This window comes from Coregonus lavaretus (genome assembly GCF_964263955.1).
Source record: "Coregonus lavaretus genome assembly, chromosome: 26".
NCBI classification, from domain to species: Eukaryota; Metazoa; Chordata; class Actinopteri; order Salmoniformes; family Salmonidae; genus Coregonus; species Coregonus lavaretus.
The window spans coordinates 46345136-46361568 of NC_140013.1; the positions used below are offsets into that span (position 1 = coordinate 46345136).

General features: G+C 41.2%; 1 protein-coding gene across 1 annotated transcript in view; it reads left to right on the forward strand.

Moving 5' to 3' along the window:
- The window catches only part of LOC311102060 (uncharacterized protein), a gene marked incomplete at its 3' end in the record, with an annotated part of 55916 nt that overhangs the window by 18873 nt on the left and 20610 nt on the right, over positions 1–16433 (forward strand). Inside the window, exons 2-3 of the mRNA XM_084143277.1 lie at positions 3120–3165; positions 5442–5487. Of these exons, the coding sequence (XP_083999403.1) occupies positions 3125–3165; positions 5442–5487 (87 nt within the window). The 5' untranslated portion in view covers positions 3120–3124. The remainder of the gene's footprint in view (positions 1–3119; positions 3166–5441; positions 5488–16433) is intronic.

A 16433-nucleotide genomic window follows, 5' to 3' on the forward strand; every position in this document is an offset into this window, starting at 1 on the left:
TTGTAAGTAGGAAAACCTGCAAAATCGGCAGTGTATCAAATACTTGTTCTCCCCACTGTATATATAGTTGATAATTGATAGTATATGCAGTTGATAGTATATGCACTTTATAGTGTGTGTATATATAGTTGATAGTGTGTATATAGTTGATAATTGATACTATAATAATAATAATAATATACCATACAGATACTATACAGATTACAGCTGTCTTTCTGGGTATGTAGTCCTCTGTAGCTCAGTTGGTAGAGCATGGCGCTTGCAACGCCAGGGTTGTGGGTTCGATTCCCACGGGGGGGCCAGTATGAAAATGTATGCACTCACTAACTGTAAGTCGCTCTGGATAAGAGCGTCTGCTAAATGACTATAATATAAATATAAAAAATATAAATATATAATATATATAAATAACAGATACTATACAGTTGATAGTATACAGTTGATCATTTATAGTATACAGTTGATAGCATATATAGTTGATAGCATATATAGTTGATAGCATATATAGTTGATAGCATATATAGTTGATAGCATATATAGTTGATAGCATATATAGTTGATAGCATATATAGTTGATAGCATATACAGTTGATAGCATATATAGTTGATAGTATATATAGTTGATAGCATATATAGTTGATAGTATATATAGTTGATAGTATATATAGTTGATAGCATATATAGTTGATAGCATATATAGTTGATAGTATATATAGTTGATAGCATATATAGTATATATAGTTGATAGCATATATAGTTGATAGCATATATAGTTGATAGCATATATAGTTGATAGCATATATAGTTGATAGTATATATAGTTGATAGCATATATAGTTGATAGCATATATAGTTGATAGCATATATAGTTGATAGTATATATAGTTGATAGCATATATAGTTGATAGTATATATAGTTGATAGTATATATAGTTGATAGCATATATAGTTGATAGTATATATAGTTGATATTATATATAGTTGATAGCATATATAGTTGATAGCATATATAGTTGATAGCATATATAGTTGATAGCATATATAGTTGATAGTATATATAGTTGATAGCATATATAGTTGATAGTATATATAGTTGATAGCATATATAGTTGATAGTGTATATATAGTTGATAGTATATATAGTTGATAGTATATATAGTTGATAGCATATATAGTTGATAGCATATATAGTTGATAGCATATATAGTTGATAGCATATATAGTTGATAGCATATATAGTTGATAGCATATATAGTTGATAGTATATATAGTTGATAGCATATATAGTTGATAGTATATATAGTTGATAGTATATATAGTTGATAGCATATATAGTTGATAGTATATATAGTTGATAGCATATATAGTTGATAGCATATATAGTTGATAGCATATATAGTTGATAGCATATATAGTTGATAGTATATATAGTTGATAGCATATATAGTTGATAGTATATATAGTTGATAGCATATATAGTTGATAGTGTATATATAGTTGATAGTATATATAGTTGATAGTATATATAGTTGATAGCATATATAGTTGATAGCATATATAGTTGATAGCATATATAGTTGATAGCATATATAGTTGATAGCATATATAGTTGATAGCATATATAGTTGATAGCATATATAGTTGATAGTATATATAGTTGATAGCATATATAGTTGATAGTATATATAGTTGATAGCATATATAGTTGATAGCATATATAGTTGATAGCATATATAGTTGATAGTATATATAGTTGATAGCATATATAGTTGATAGCATATATAGTTGATAGCATATATAGTTGATAGCATATATAGTTGATAGCATATATAGTTGATAGCATATATAGTTGATAGCATATATAGTTGATAGCATATATAGTTGATAGCATATATAGTTGATAGCATATATAGTTGATAGCATATATAGTTGATAGCATATATAGTTGATAGCATATATAGTTGATAGCATATATAGTTGATAGCATATATAGTTGATAGCATATATAGTTGATAGCATATATAGTTGATAGCATATATAGTTGATAGCATATATAGTTGATAGCATATATAGTTGATAGCATATATAGTTGATAGCATATATAGTTGATAGCATATATAGTTGATAGCATATATAGTTGATAGCATATATAGTTGATAGCATATATAGTTGATAGCATATATAGTTGATAGCATATATAGTTGATAGCATATATAGTTGATAGCATATATAGTTGATAGTATATATAGTTGATAGTATATATAGTTGATAGCATATATAGTTGATAGCATATATAGTTGATAGCATATATAGTTGATAGTATATATAGTTGATAGTATATATAGTTGATAGCATATATAGTTGATAGCATATATAGTTGATAGCATATATAGTTGATAGTATATATAGTTGATAGTATATATAGTTGATAGCATATATAGTTGATAGCATATATAGTTGATAGCATATATAGTTGATAGCATATATAGTTGATAGCATATATAGTTGATAGCATATATAGTTGATAGCATATATAGTTGATAGCATATATAGTTGATAGCATATATAGTTGATAGCATATATAGTTGATAGTATATATAGTTGATAGCATATATAGTTGATAGCATATATAGTTGATAGTATATATAGTTGATAGTATATATAGTTGATAGCATATATAGTTGATAGCATATATAGTTGATAGCATATATAGTTGATAGTATATATAGTTGATAGTATATATAGTTGATAGTATATATAGTTGATAGCATATATAGTTGATAGCATATATAGTTGATAGCATATATAGTTGATAGCATATATAGTTGATAGTATGTCTGTGTCCCATATACACCTCTTGATGATACTGTGTTTGTTTACCAAAAGTATTACACAAACTCTGTTTGATATGAAATAGCCTACCACTTTACACTGAGTTACACTGCAGTGACTTCCCCGTCTCCCCCCAACAGACAGGCAGTACTGTCATCAGTTTGATTACCACTATCTGAATAGAAAATCTGAAGGAAATTGTTTAAAAAACCTCTATGTATACTAGTGGTGAATATAATGATTGATGTAATGAACTAATATTGTTGGGGATGTGAATGTGTTTTCAGTTGCCATGGACGATGAAGACGGCAGGTGCCTGCTAGATGTAATTTGGTGAGTTACAAGCTGTTATGTTCTAATATCTAGTATACCAAGACATTGGTTCACACTATGTAATATATACCTAGCCAAGACATTGGTTCACACTATGTAATATATACCTAGCCAAGACATTGGTTCACACTATGTAATATTCAAGTGTGGATACTGGGACAGGGTAATACACTGCCTTCAGAAAGTATTCACACCCCTTGACTTTTTCCACATTTTGTTGTTACAGCCTGAATTGTATAATGGATGAAATGGAGATGCGTCACTGGACTACACACAACACCCCATAATGTCAAAGTGGAATTGTTTTTATTTTTATTTTTACCAAAAAAATGAAAAGCTGAAATGTCTTGAGTCAATAAATATTTAACCCCATTGTTAGGGCAAGCCTAAATAAGTTCAGGAGTAAACATTTGCTTAACAAGTCACATAATGGCCTCCCGAGTGGAGCAGTGGTCTAAGGCACTGCACCGCAGTACTAGCTGTGCCATTAGAGATCCTGGTTCGAGTCCAGGCTCTGTCAAAGCCGGCCGCAACCGCGAGACCCATGGGGCGGCGCACAATTGGCCCAGCGTCGTCCAGGTTAGGGGAGGGTTTAGCCGGCAGGGGTATGTTCTATCGCGCACTAGCTACTCCTGTGGCGGGCCGGGCGCAGTGCACGCTGACTCGGTTGACAGGTGTACGGTGTTTCCTCCGACACATTGGTGCGGCTGGCTTCTGGGTTAAGCGGGCATTTTGTCAAGAAGCAGTGCGGCTCAGCTGGGTTGTGTTTCGGAGGACGAGTTCGTACAGGTCCGTACGGGAGTTGCAGGGATGCGACAAGACTGTAACTACCAATTGGATACCACGAAATTGGGGAGAAAAAGGGTAAAAAATAAAAACATGAAGAAAAAGTGCAATAATGGTGAATTATCTGAAAGGTCCCTCAGTCGAGCAGTGAATTTCAAACACAGATTAAACCACAAAGACTAGGGAGGTTTTCCATTGGCTCGCAAAGAAGGGCACCTAAAAAAAAGCAGACATTGAATATCCCTTTGAGCATGGTGAAGTTACTCATTACACTTTGGATGTTGTATCAATACACCCAGTCACTACAAAGATACAGGCATCCTTCCTAACTTGGTTGCCGGAGAGGAAGGAAACCGCTCAGGGATTTCACCATGAGGCCAATGGTGACTTTTAAACAGTTACAGAGTTTAATGGCTGATAGGAGAACACCCAGGATGGATCAACATTGTAATTACTCTACAATACTAACCTAAATTACAGAGTGAAAAGAAGGAAGCCTGTACAGAATAAAATATTCCAAAACATGCATCCTGTTTGCCACGCACTAGAGCAATACTGCAAAAAATGTGGCAAAGCAATTAACTTTTTGTCCTGAATACAAAATATGAGTATCACTCTCCATATTTTCAAGCATGGTGGTGGCTGCATCATGTTATCGGTATGGTTGTAAAAAGAAACAGAATGGAGCTAAGCACAGGCAAAATCCTAGAGGAAAACCTGGGTTAGTCTGCTTTCCACCAGACACTGGGAGATGAATTCACCTTTCAGCAGGACAATAACCTAAAACACAAGGCCAAATCTACACTGGAGTTGCTTACCAAGAAGACAGTGAATGTTCCTGAGTGGCCGAGTTACCGTTTTGACTTAAATCGGCTTGAAAGTCTATGGCAAGACTTGAAAATTGTTTTCTAGCACTGATCAACAACCAATTTGACAGAGCTTGAAGAGTTCTGAAAAGAATAAGAGCGTTGGGCCAGTAAACGAAAGGTCGCTGGTTCGAATCCCTAAGCCGACTAGGTGAAAAATCTGTTAATGTGCCCTTGAGCAAGGCACTTAACCCTAATTGCTCCTGTGAGTTGCTCTGGTTAAGAGTCTGCTACATGACTAAAATGTAAATATGAAATATTGTACAATCCAGGTGTGGAAAGTTCTTAGAGACTTACCCAGAAAGACTCACAGCTGTAATCACTGCCAAAGATGATTCTACATGTACTGGCTCAGAGGTGTGAATATTTATGTAAATTAAATATTTATGTATTTCATTTTCTTATTCATTTGCAAGAATGTCTAAAATATTGTTTTCTCTTTGTCATTATGTGGTATTGCGTGTAGATGGGTGAGAATTATATATATTTTAAAATCCATTTTCAATTCAGGTTGTAACACAACAAAATGTGGAATAAGTCAAGGGGTATGAATACTTTCTGAAGGCACTGTAGATGTGACCTCAGTGAGTGATGTTTGTCTGACCAATGTTCCACTCTCCACAGTGACCCAGAAGCACTTAACGATTTTCTTCATGGATCAGACACCCATGTAAGTGGCTGCTATTTCACTACAATGATGGTTATGACTCGTCTATTGTACTAGGATGGTTATGACTCGTCTATTGTACTAGGATGGTCATGACTCCTCTATTGTACTAGGATGGTCATGACTCCTCTATTGTCCTAGGATGGTTATAACTCCTCTATTGTACTAGGATGGTTATGACTCCTCTATTGTCCTAGGATGGTTATGACTCCTCTATTGTACTAGGATGGTTATGACTCTTCTATTGTACTAGGATGGTTATGACTCCTCTATTGTACTAGGATGGTTATGACTCCTCTATTGTACTAGGATGGTTATGACTCCTCTATTGTACTAGGATGGTTATGACTCCTCTATTGTACTAGGATGGTTATGACTCCTCTATTGTACTAGGATGGTTATGACACCTCTATTGTACTAGGATGGTTATGACTCGTCTATTGTCCTAGGATGGTCATGACTCCTCTATTGTGCTTAACTAGCTAAGGAGTCACCTGGATTATTTCATAGCAGTTGACTTGACATACTGAGGATTGACGTAGTTGACTTGACATACTCAGGATGTGGACGTAGTTGACTTGACATACTGAGGATGGACGTAGTTGACTTGACATACTGAGGATGTGGACGTGGTTGACTTAACATACTGAGGATGTGGACGTGGTTGACTTGACATACTCAGGATGAATATGGTTGACTTGACATACTGAAGATGTGGGCGTAGTTGACTTGACATACTGAGGATTGACGTAGTTGACTTGACATACTCAGGATGAATGTGGTTGACTTGACATACTGAGGATGTGGACGTGGTTGACTTGACATACTGAGGATGTGGACGTAGTTGACTTGACATACTGAGGATGTGGACGTGGTTGACTTGACATACTGAGGATGGACGTAGTTGACTTGACATACTGAGGATGTGGACGTGGTTGACTTGACATACTGAGGATGTGGACGTGGTTGACTTGACATACTGAGGATGAATGTGGTTGACTTGACATACTGAGGATGTGGACGTGGTTGACTTGACATACTGAGGATGTGGACGTAGTTGACTTGACATACTGAGGATGTGGACGTGGTTGACTTGACATACTGAGGATGTGGACGTGGTTGACTTGACATACTGAGGATGGACGTAGTTGACTTGACATAGTGAGGATGGACGTGGTTGACTTGACATAGTGAGGATGGACGTGGTTGACTTGACATACTGAGGATGGGCGTAGTTGACTTAACATACTGAGGATGGACGTGGTTGACTTGACATACTGAGGATGGACGTGGTTGACTTGACATACTGAGGATGTGGACGTGGTTGACTTAACATACTGAGGATGGACGTAGTTGACTTGACATACTGAGGATGGACGTAGTTGACTTGACATACTGAGGATGTGGACGTGGTTGACTTGACATACTGAGGATGTGGACGTGGTTGACTTGACATACTCAGGATGGACGTAGTTGACTTGACATACTGAGGATGGACGTAGTTGACTTGACATACTGAGGATGTGGACGTAGTTGACTTGACATACTGAGGATGTGGACGTGGTTGACTTGACATACTCAGGATGGACGTAGTTGACTTGACATACTGAGGATGGACGTAGTTGACTTGACATACTGAGGATGTGGACGTGGTTGACTTGACATACTGAGGATGTGGACGTAGTTGACTTGACATACTCAGGATGGACGTAGTTGACTTGACATACTGAGGATGGACGTAGTTGACTTGACATACTGAGGATGTGGACGTAGTTGACTTGACATACTGAGGATGTGGACGTGGTTGACTTGACATACTGAGGATGTGGACGTGGTTGACTTGACATACTGAGGATGTGGACGTAGTTGACTTGACATACTCAGGATGGACGTAGTTGACTTTACATACTGAGGATGTGGACGTAGTTGACTTGACATACTGAGGATGTGGACGTGGTTGACTTGACATACTGAGGATGTGGACGTGGTTGACTTGACATACTGAGGATGTGGACGTAGTTGACTTGACATACTCAGGATGGACGTAGTTGACTTGACATACTGAGGATGTGGACGTAGTTGACTTGACATACTGAGGATGTGGACGTGGTTGACTTGACATACTGAGGATGTGGACGTGGTTGACTTGACATACTGAGGATGGACGTGGTTGACTTGACATACTGAGGATGGACGTGGTTGACTTGACATACTGAGGATGGACGTAGTTGACTTGACATACTGAGGATGGACGTAGTTGACTTGACATACTGAGGATGTGGACGTAGTTGACTTGTGATACAGAGGATGGACGTAGTTGACTTGACATACTGAGGATGGACGTGGTTGACTTGACATACTGAGGATGGACGTAGTTGACTTGACATACTGAGGATGTGGACGTAGTTGACTTGACATACTGAGGATGTGGACGTAGTTGACTTGACATACTGAGGATGGACGTAGTTGACTTGACATACTGAGGATGTGGACGTAGTTGACTTGACATACTGAGGATGTGGACGTAGTTGACTTGACATACTGAGGATGTGGACGTAGTTGACTTGACATACTGAGGATGGGCGTAATTGACTTGACATACTGAGGATGTTGACGTAGTTGACTTGACATACTGAGGATGGACGTAGTTGACTTGACATACTGAGGATGGACGTGGTTGACTTGACATACTTAGGATGTGGACGTAGTTGACTTGACATACTGAGGATGGACGTAGTTGACTTGTGATACAGAAGATAGACGTAATTGACTTGACATACTGAGGATGGATGTGGTTGACTTGACATACTGAGGATGGATGTGATTGACTTGACATACTGAAGATGGATGTGGTTGACTTGACATACTGAGGATGGATGTGGTTGACTTGACATACTGAGGATGGACGTGGTTTACTTGACATACTGAGGATGGACGTGGTTGACTTGACATACTGAGGATGGATGTGGTTGACTTGACATACTGAGGATGGACGTGATTGACTTGACATACTGAAGATGGATGTGGTTGACTTGACATACTGAGGATGGATGTGGTTGAATTGACATACTGAGGATGGACGTGGTTGACTTGACATACTGAGGATGGACGTGGTTGACTTGACATACTGAGGATGGATGTGGTTGACTTGACATACTGAGGATGGACGTGATTGACTTGACATACTGAGGATGGACGTGGTTGACTTGACATACTGAGGATGGATGTGGTTGACTTGACATACTGAGGATGGACGTGGTTGACTTGACATACTGAGGATGGACGTGGTTGACTTGACATACTGAAGATGGACGTGGTTGACTTGACATACTGAGGATGGATGTGGTTGACTTGACATACTGAGGATGGACGTGGTTGACTTGACATACTGAAGATAGACGTAGTTGACTTGACATACTGAAGATAGACGTGGTTGACTTGACATACTGAGGATGTGGACGTGGTTGACTTGACATACTGAGGATGGACGTAGTTGACTTGACATACTGAGGATGGACGTAGTTGACTTGACATACCGAGGATGGACGTGGTTGACTTGACATACTGAGGATGGACGTGATTGACTTGACATACTGAAGATGGATGTGGTTGACTTGACATACTGAGGATGGATGTGGTTGACTTGACATACTGAGGATGGACGTGGTTGACTTGACATACTGAGGATGGACGTGGTTGACTTGACATACTGAGGATGGACGTGGTTGACTTGACATACTGAGGATGGATGTGGTTGACTTGACATACTGAGGATGACGTGGTTGACTTGACATACTGAGGATGGACGTGGTTGACTTGACATACTGAGGATAGACGTGGTTGACTTGACATACTGAGGATAGACGTGGTTGACTTGTGATACTGAGGATGGATGTGGTTGACTTGACATACTGAGGATGGACATGGTTGACTTAACATACTGAGGATGTGGACGTAGTTGACTTGACATACTGAGGATGGACGTAGTTGACTTGACATACTGAGGATGGACGTAGTTGACATGACATACTGAGGATGGACGTGGTTGACTTGACATACTGAGGATGTGGACGTAGTTGACTTGACATACTGAGGATGGACGTAGTTGACTTGACATACTGAGGATGGACGTGGTTGACTTGACATACTGAGGATGTGGACGTAGTTGACTTGACATACTGAGGATGGACGTAGTTGACTTGACATACTGAGGATGGACGTGGTTGACTTGTGATACTGAGGATGGACGTAGTTGACTTGTGATACAGAAGATAGACGTAATTGACTTGACATACTGAGGATGGATGTGGTTGACTTGACATACTGAGGATGGACGTAGTTGACTTGACATACCGAGGATGGACGTGGTTGACTTGACATACTGAGGATGGACGTGATTGACTTGACATACTGAAGATGGATGTGGTTGACTTGACATACTGAGGATGGATGTGGTTGACTTGACATACTGAGGATGGACGTGGTTGACTTGACATACTGAGGATGGACGTGGTTGACTTGACATACTGAGGATGGACGTGGTTGACTTGACATACTGAGGATGGATGTGGTTGACTTGACATACTGAGGATGGACGTGGTTGACTTGACATACTGAGGATGGACGTGGTTGACTTGACATACTGAGGATGGATGTGGTTGACTTGACATACTGAGGATGGACGTGATTGACTTGACATACTGAAGATGGATGTGGTTGACTTGACATACTGAGGATGGATGTGGTTGACTTGACATACTGAGGATGGACGTGGTTGACTTGACATACTGAGGATGGACGTAGTTGACTTGACATACTGAGGATGTGGACGTGGTTGACTTGACATACTGAGGATGTGGACGTAGTTGACTTGACATACTCAGGATGGACGTAGTTGACTTGACATACTGAGGATGGACGTAGTTGACTTGACATACTGAGGATGTGGACGTAGTTGACTTGACATACTGAGGATGTGGACGTGGTTGACTTGACATACTGAGGATGTGGACGTGGTTGACTTGACATACTGAGGATGTGGACCTAGTTGACTTGACATACTCAGGATGGACGTAGTTGACTTGACATACTGAGGATGTGGACGTAGTTGACTTGACATACTGAGGATGTGGACGTGGTTGACTTGACATACTGAGGATGTGGACGTGGTTGACTTGACATACTGAGGATGTGGACGTAGTTGACTTGACATACTCAGGATGGACGTAGTTGACTTGACATACTGAGGATGTGGACGTAGTTGACTTGACATACTGAGGATGTGGACGTGGTTGACTTGACATACTGAGGATGTGGACGTGGTTGACTTGACATACTGAGGATGGACGTGGATGACTTGACATACTGAGGATGGACGTGGTTGACTTGACATACTGAGGATGGACGTAGTTGACTTGACATACTGAGGATGGACGTAGTTGACTTGACATACTGAGGATGTGGACGTAGTTGACTTGTGATACAGAGGATGGACGTAGTTGACTTGACATACTGAGGATGGACGTGGTTGACTTGACATACTGAGGATGGACGTAGTTGACTTGACATACTGAGGATGTGGACGTAGTTGACTTGACATACTGAGGATGTGGACGTAGTTGACTTGACATACTGAGGATGGACGTAGTTGACTTGACATACTGAGGATGTGGACGTAGTTGACTTGACATACTGAGGATGTGGACGTAGTTGACTTGACATACTGAGGATGTGGACGTAGTTGACTTGACATACTGAGGATGGGCGTAATTGACTTGACATACTGAGGATGTGGACGTAGTTGACTTGACATACTGAGGATGGACGTAGTTGACTTGACATACTGAGGATGGACGTGGTTGACTTGACATACTTAGGATGTGGACGTAGTTGACTTGACATACTGAGGATGGACGTAGTTGACTTGACATACTGAGGATGGACGTGGTTGACTTGTGATACTGCGGATGGACGTAGTTGACTTGTGATACAGAAGATAGACGTAATTGACTTGACATACTGAGGATGGATGTGGTTGACTTGACATACTGAGGATGGATGTGATTGACTTGACATACTGAAGTTGGATGTGGTTGACTTGACATACTGAGGATGGATGTGGTTGACTTGACATACTGAGGATGGACGTGGTTTACTTGACATACTGAGGATGGACGTGGTTGACTTGACATACTGAGGATGGATGTGGTTGACTTGACATACTGAGGATGGACGTGATTGACTTGACATACTGAAGATGGATGTGGTTGACTTGATATACTGAGGATGGATGTGGTTGACTTGACATACTGAGGATGGACGTGGTTGACTTGACATACTGAGGATGGACGTGGTTGACTTGACATACTGAGGATGGATGTGGTTGACTTGACATACTGAGGATGGACGTGATTGACTTGACATACTGAAGATGGATGTGGTTGACTTGACATACTGAGGATGGATGTGGTTGACTTGACATACTGAGGATGGACGTGGTTGACTTGACATACTGAGGATGGACGTAGTTGACTTGACATACTGAGGATGTGGACGTGGTTGACTTGACATACTGAGGATGTGGACGTGGTTGACTTGACATACTGAGGATGTGGACGTAGTTGACTTGACATACTCAGGATGGACGTAGTTGACTTGACATACTCAGGATGTGGACGTAGTTGACTTGACATACTGAGGATGTGGACGTGGTTGACTTGACATACTGAGGATGTGGACGTAGTTGACTTGACATACTCAGGATGGACGTAGTTGACTTGACATACTCAGGATGGACGTAGTTGACTTGACATACTGAGGATGTGGACGTAGTTGACTTGACATACTGAGGATGTGGACGTGGTTGACTTGACATACTGAGGATGTGGACGTGGTTGACTTGACATACTGAGGATGTGGACGTAGTTGACTTGACATATTCAGGATGGACGTAGTTGACTTGACATACTGAGGATGTGGACGTAGTTGACTTGACATACTGAGGATGTGGACGTGGTTGACTTGACATACTGAGGATGTGGACGTGGTTGACTTGACATACTGAGGATGTGGACGTAGTTGACTTGACATACTCAGGATGGACGAAGTTGACTTGACATACTGAGGATGTGGACGTAGTTGACTTGACATACTGAGGATGTGGACGTGGTTGACCTGACATACTGAGGATGTGGACGTGGTTGACTTGACATACTGAGGATGGACGTGGTTGACTTGACATACTGAGGATGGACGTGGTTGACTTGACATACTGAGGATGGACGTAGTTGACTTGACATACTGAGGATGGACGTAGTTGACTTGACATACTGAGGATGTGGACGTAGTTGACTTGACATACTGAGGATGTGGACGTAGTTGACTTGTGATACAGAGGATGGACGTGGTTGACTTGACATACTGAGGATGGACGTAGTTGACTTGACATACTGAGGATGTGGACGTAGTTGACTTGACATACTGAGGATGGACGTGGTTGACTTGACATACTGAGGATGGACGTGGTTGACTTGACATACTGAGGATGGACGTAGTTGACTTGACATACTGAGGATGGACGTAGTTGACTTGACATACTGAGGATGTGGACGTAGTTGACTTGACATACTGAGGATGTGGACGTAGTTGACTTGTGATACAGAGGATGGACGTGGTTGACTTGACATACTGAGGATGGACGTAGTTGACTTGACATACTGAGGATGTGGACGTAGTTGACTTGACATACTGAGGATGTGGACGTAGTTGACTTGACATACTGAGGATGGACGTAGTTGACTTGACATACTGAGGATGGATGTGGTTGACTTGACATACTGAGGATGGACGTGATTGACTTGACATACTGAAGATGGATGTGGTTGACTTGACATACTGAGGATGGATGTGGTTGACTTGACATACTGAGGATGGACGTGGTTGACTTGACATACTGAGGATGGACGTGGTTGACTTGACATACTGAGGATGGATGTGGTTGACTTGACATACTGAGGATGGACGTGATTGACTTGACATACTGAAGATGGATGTGGTTGACTTGACATACTGAGGATGGATGTGGTTGACTTGACATACTGAGGATGGACGTGGTTGACTTGACATACTGAGGATGGACGTAGTTGACTTGACATACTGAGGATGTGGACGTGGTTGACTTGACATACTGAGGATGTGGACGTTGTTGACTTGACATACTGAGGATGTGGACGTAGTTGACTTGACATACTCAGGATGGACGTAGTTGACTTGACATACTGAGGATGGATGTGATTGACTTGACATACTGAAGTTGGATGTGGTTGACTTGACATACTGAGGATGGATGTGGTTGACTTGACATACTGAGGATGGACGTGGTTTACTTGACATACTGAGGATGGACGTGGTTGACTTGACATACTGAGGATGGATGTGGTTGACTTGACATACTGAGGATGGACGTGATTGACTTGACATACTGAAGATGGATGTGGTTGACTTGACATACTGAGGATGGATGTGGTTGACTTGACATACTGAGGATGGACGTGGTTGACTTGACATACTGAGGATGGACGTGGTTGACTTGACATACTGAGGATGGATGTGGTTGACTTGACATACTGAGGATGGACGTGATTGACTTGACATACTGAAGATGGATGTGGTTGACTTGACATACTGAGGATGGATGTGGTTGACTTGACATACTGAGGATGGACGTGGTTGACTTGACATACTTAGGATGGACGTAGTTGACTTGACATACTGAGGATGTGGACGTGGTTGACTTGACATACTGAGGATGTGGACGTGGTTGACTTGACATACTGAGGATGTGGACGTAGTTGACTTGACATACTCAGGATGGACGTAGTTGACTTGACATACTCAGGATGTGGACGTAGTTGACTTGACATACTGAGGATGTGGACGTGGTTGACTTGACATACTGAGGATGTGGACGTAGTTGACTTGACATACTCAGGATGGACGTAGTTGACTTGACATACTCAGGATGGACGTAGTTGACTTGACATACTGAGGATGTGGACGTAGTTGACTTGACATACTGAGGATGTGGACGTGGTTGACTTGACATACTGAGGATGTGGACGTGGTTGACTTGACATACTGAGGATGTGGACGTAGTTGACTTGACATACTCAGGATGGACGTAGTTGACTTGACATACTGAGGATGTGGACGTAGTTGACTTGACATACTGAGGATGTGGACGTGGTTGACTTGACATACTGAGGATGTGGACGTGGTTGACTTGACATACTGAGGATGTGGACGTAGTTGACTTGACATACTCAGGATGGACGTAGTTGACTTGACATACTGAGGATGTGGACGTAGTTGACTTGACATACTGAGGATGTGGACGTGGTTGACTTGACATACTGAGGATGTGGACGTGGTTGACTTGACATACTGAGGATGTGGACGTAGTTGACTTGACATACTCAGGATGGACGTAGTTGACTTGACATACTGAGGATGTGGACGTAGTTGACTTGACATACTGAGGATGGACGTAGTTGACTTGACATACTGAGGATGTGGACGTAGTTGACTTGACATACTGAGGATGTGGACGTAGTTGACTTGACATACTGAGGATGTGGACGTAGTTGACTTGACATACTGAGGATGGGCGTAATTGACTTGACATACTGAGGATGTGGACGTAGTTGACTTGACATACTGAGGATGGACGTAGTTGACTTGACATACTGAGGATGGACGTGGTTGACTTGACATACTTAGGATGTGGACGTAGTTGACTTGACATACTGAGGATGGACGTAGTTGACTTGACATACTGAGGATGTGGACGTAGTTGACTTGACATACTGAGGATGGACGTAGTTGACTTGACATACTGAGGATGGATGTGGTTGACTTGACATACTGAAGTTGGATGTGGTTGACTTGACATACTGAGGATGGATGTGGTTGACTTGACATACTGAGGATGGACGTGGTTTACTTGACATACTGAGGATGGACGTGGTTGACTTGACATACTGAGGATGGATGTGGTTGACTTGACATACTGAGGATGGACGTGATTGACTTGACATACTGAAGATGGATGTGGTTGACTTGACATACTGAGGATGGATGTGGTTGACTTGACATACTGAGGATGGACGTGGTTGACTTGACATACTGAGGATGGACGTGGTTGACTTGACATACTGAGGATGGACGTGGTTGACTTGACATACTGAGGATGGATGTGGTTGACTTGACATACTGAGGATGGACGTGATTGACTTGACATACTGAAGATGGATGTGGTTGACTTGACATACTGAGGATGGATGTGGTTGACTTGACATACTGAGGATGGACGTGGTTGACTTGACATACTGAGGATGGACGTAGTTGACTTGACATACTGAGGATGTGGACGTGGTTGACTTGACATACTGAGGATGTGGACGTGGTTGACTTGACATACTGAGGATGTGGACGTAGTTGACTTGACATACTCAGGATGGACGTAGTTGACTTGACATACTCAGGATGTGGACGTAGTTGACTTGACATACTGAGGATGTGGACGTGGTTGACTTGACATACTGAGGATGGACGTAGTTGACTTGACATACTGAGGATGGACGTAGTTGACTTGACATACTGAGGATGTGGACGTAGTTGACTTGACATACTGAGGATGTGGACGTAGTTGACTTGTGATACAGAGGATGGACGTGGTTGACTTGACATACTGAGGATGGACGTAGTTGACTTGACATACTGAGGATGTGGACGTAGTTGACTTGACATACTGAGGATGGACGTGGTTGACTTGACATACTGAGGATGGACGTGGTTGACTTGACATACTGAGGATGGACGTAGTTGACTTGACATACTGAGGATGGACGTAGTTGACTTGACATACTGAGGATGTGGACGTAGTTGACTTG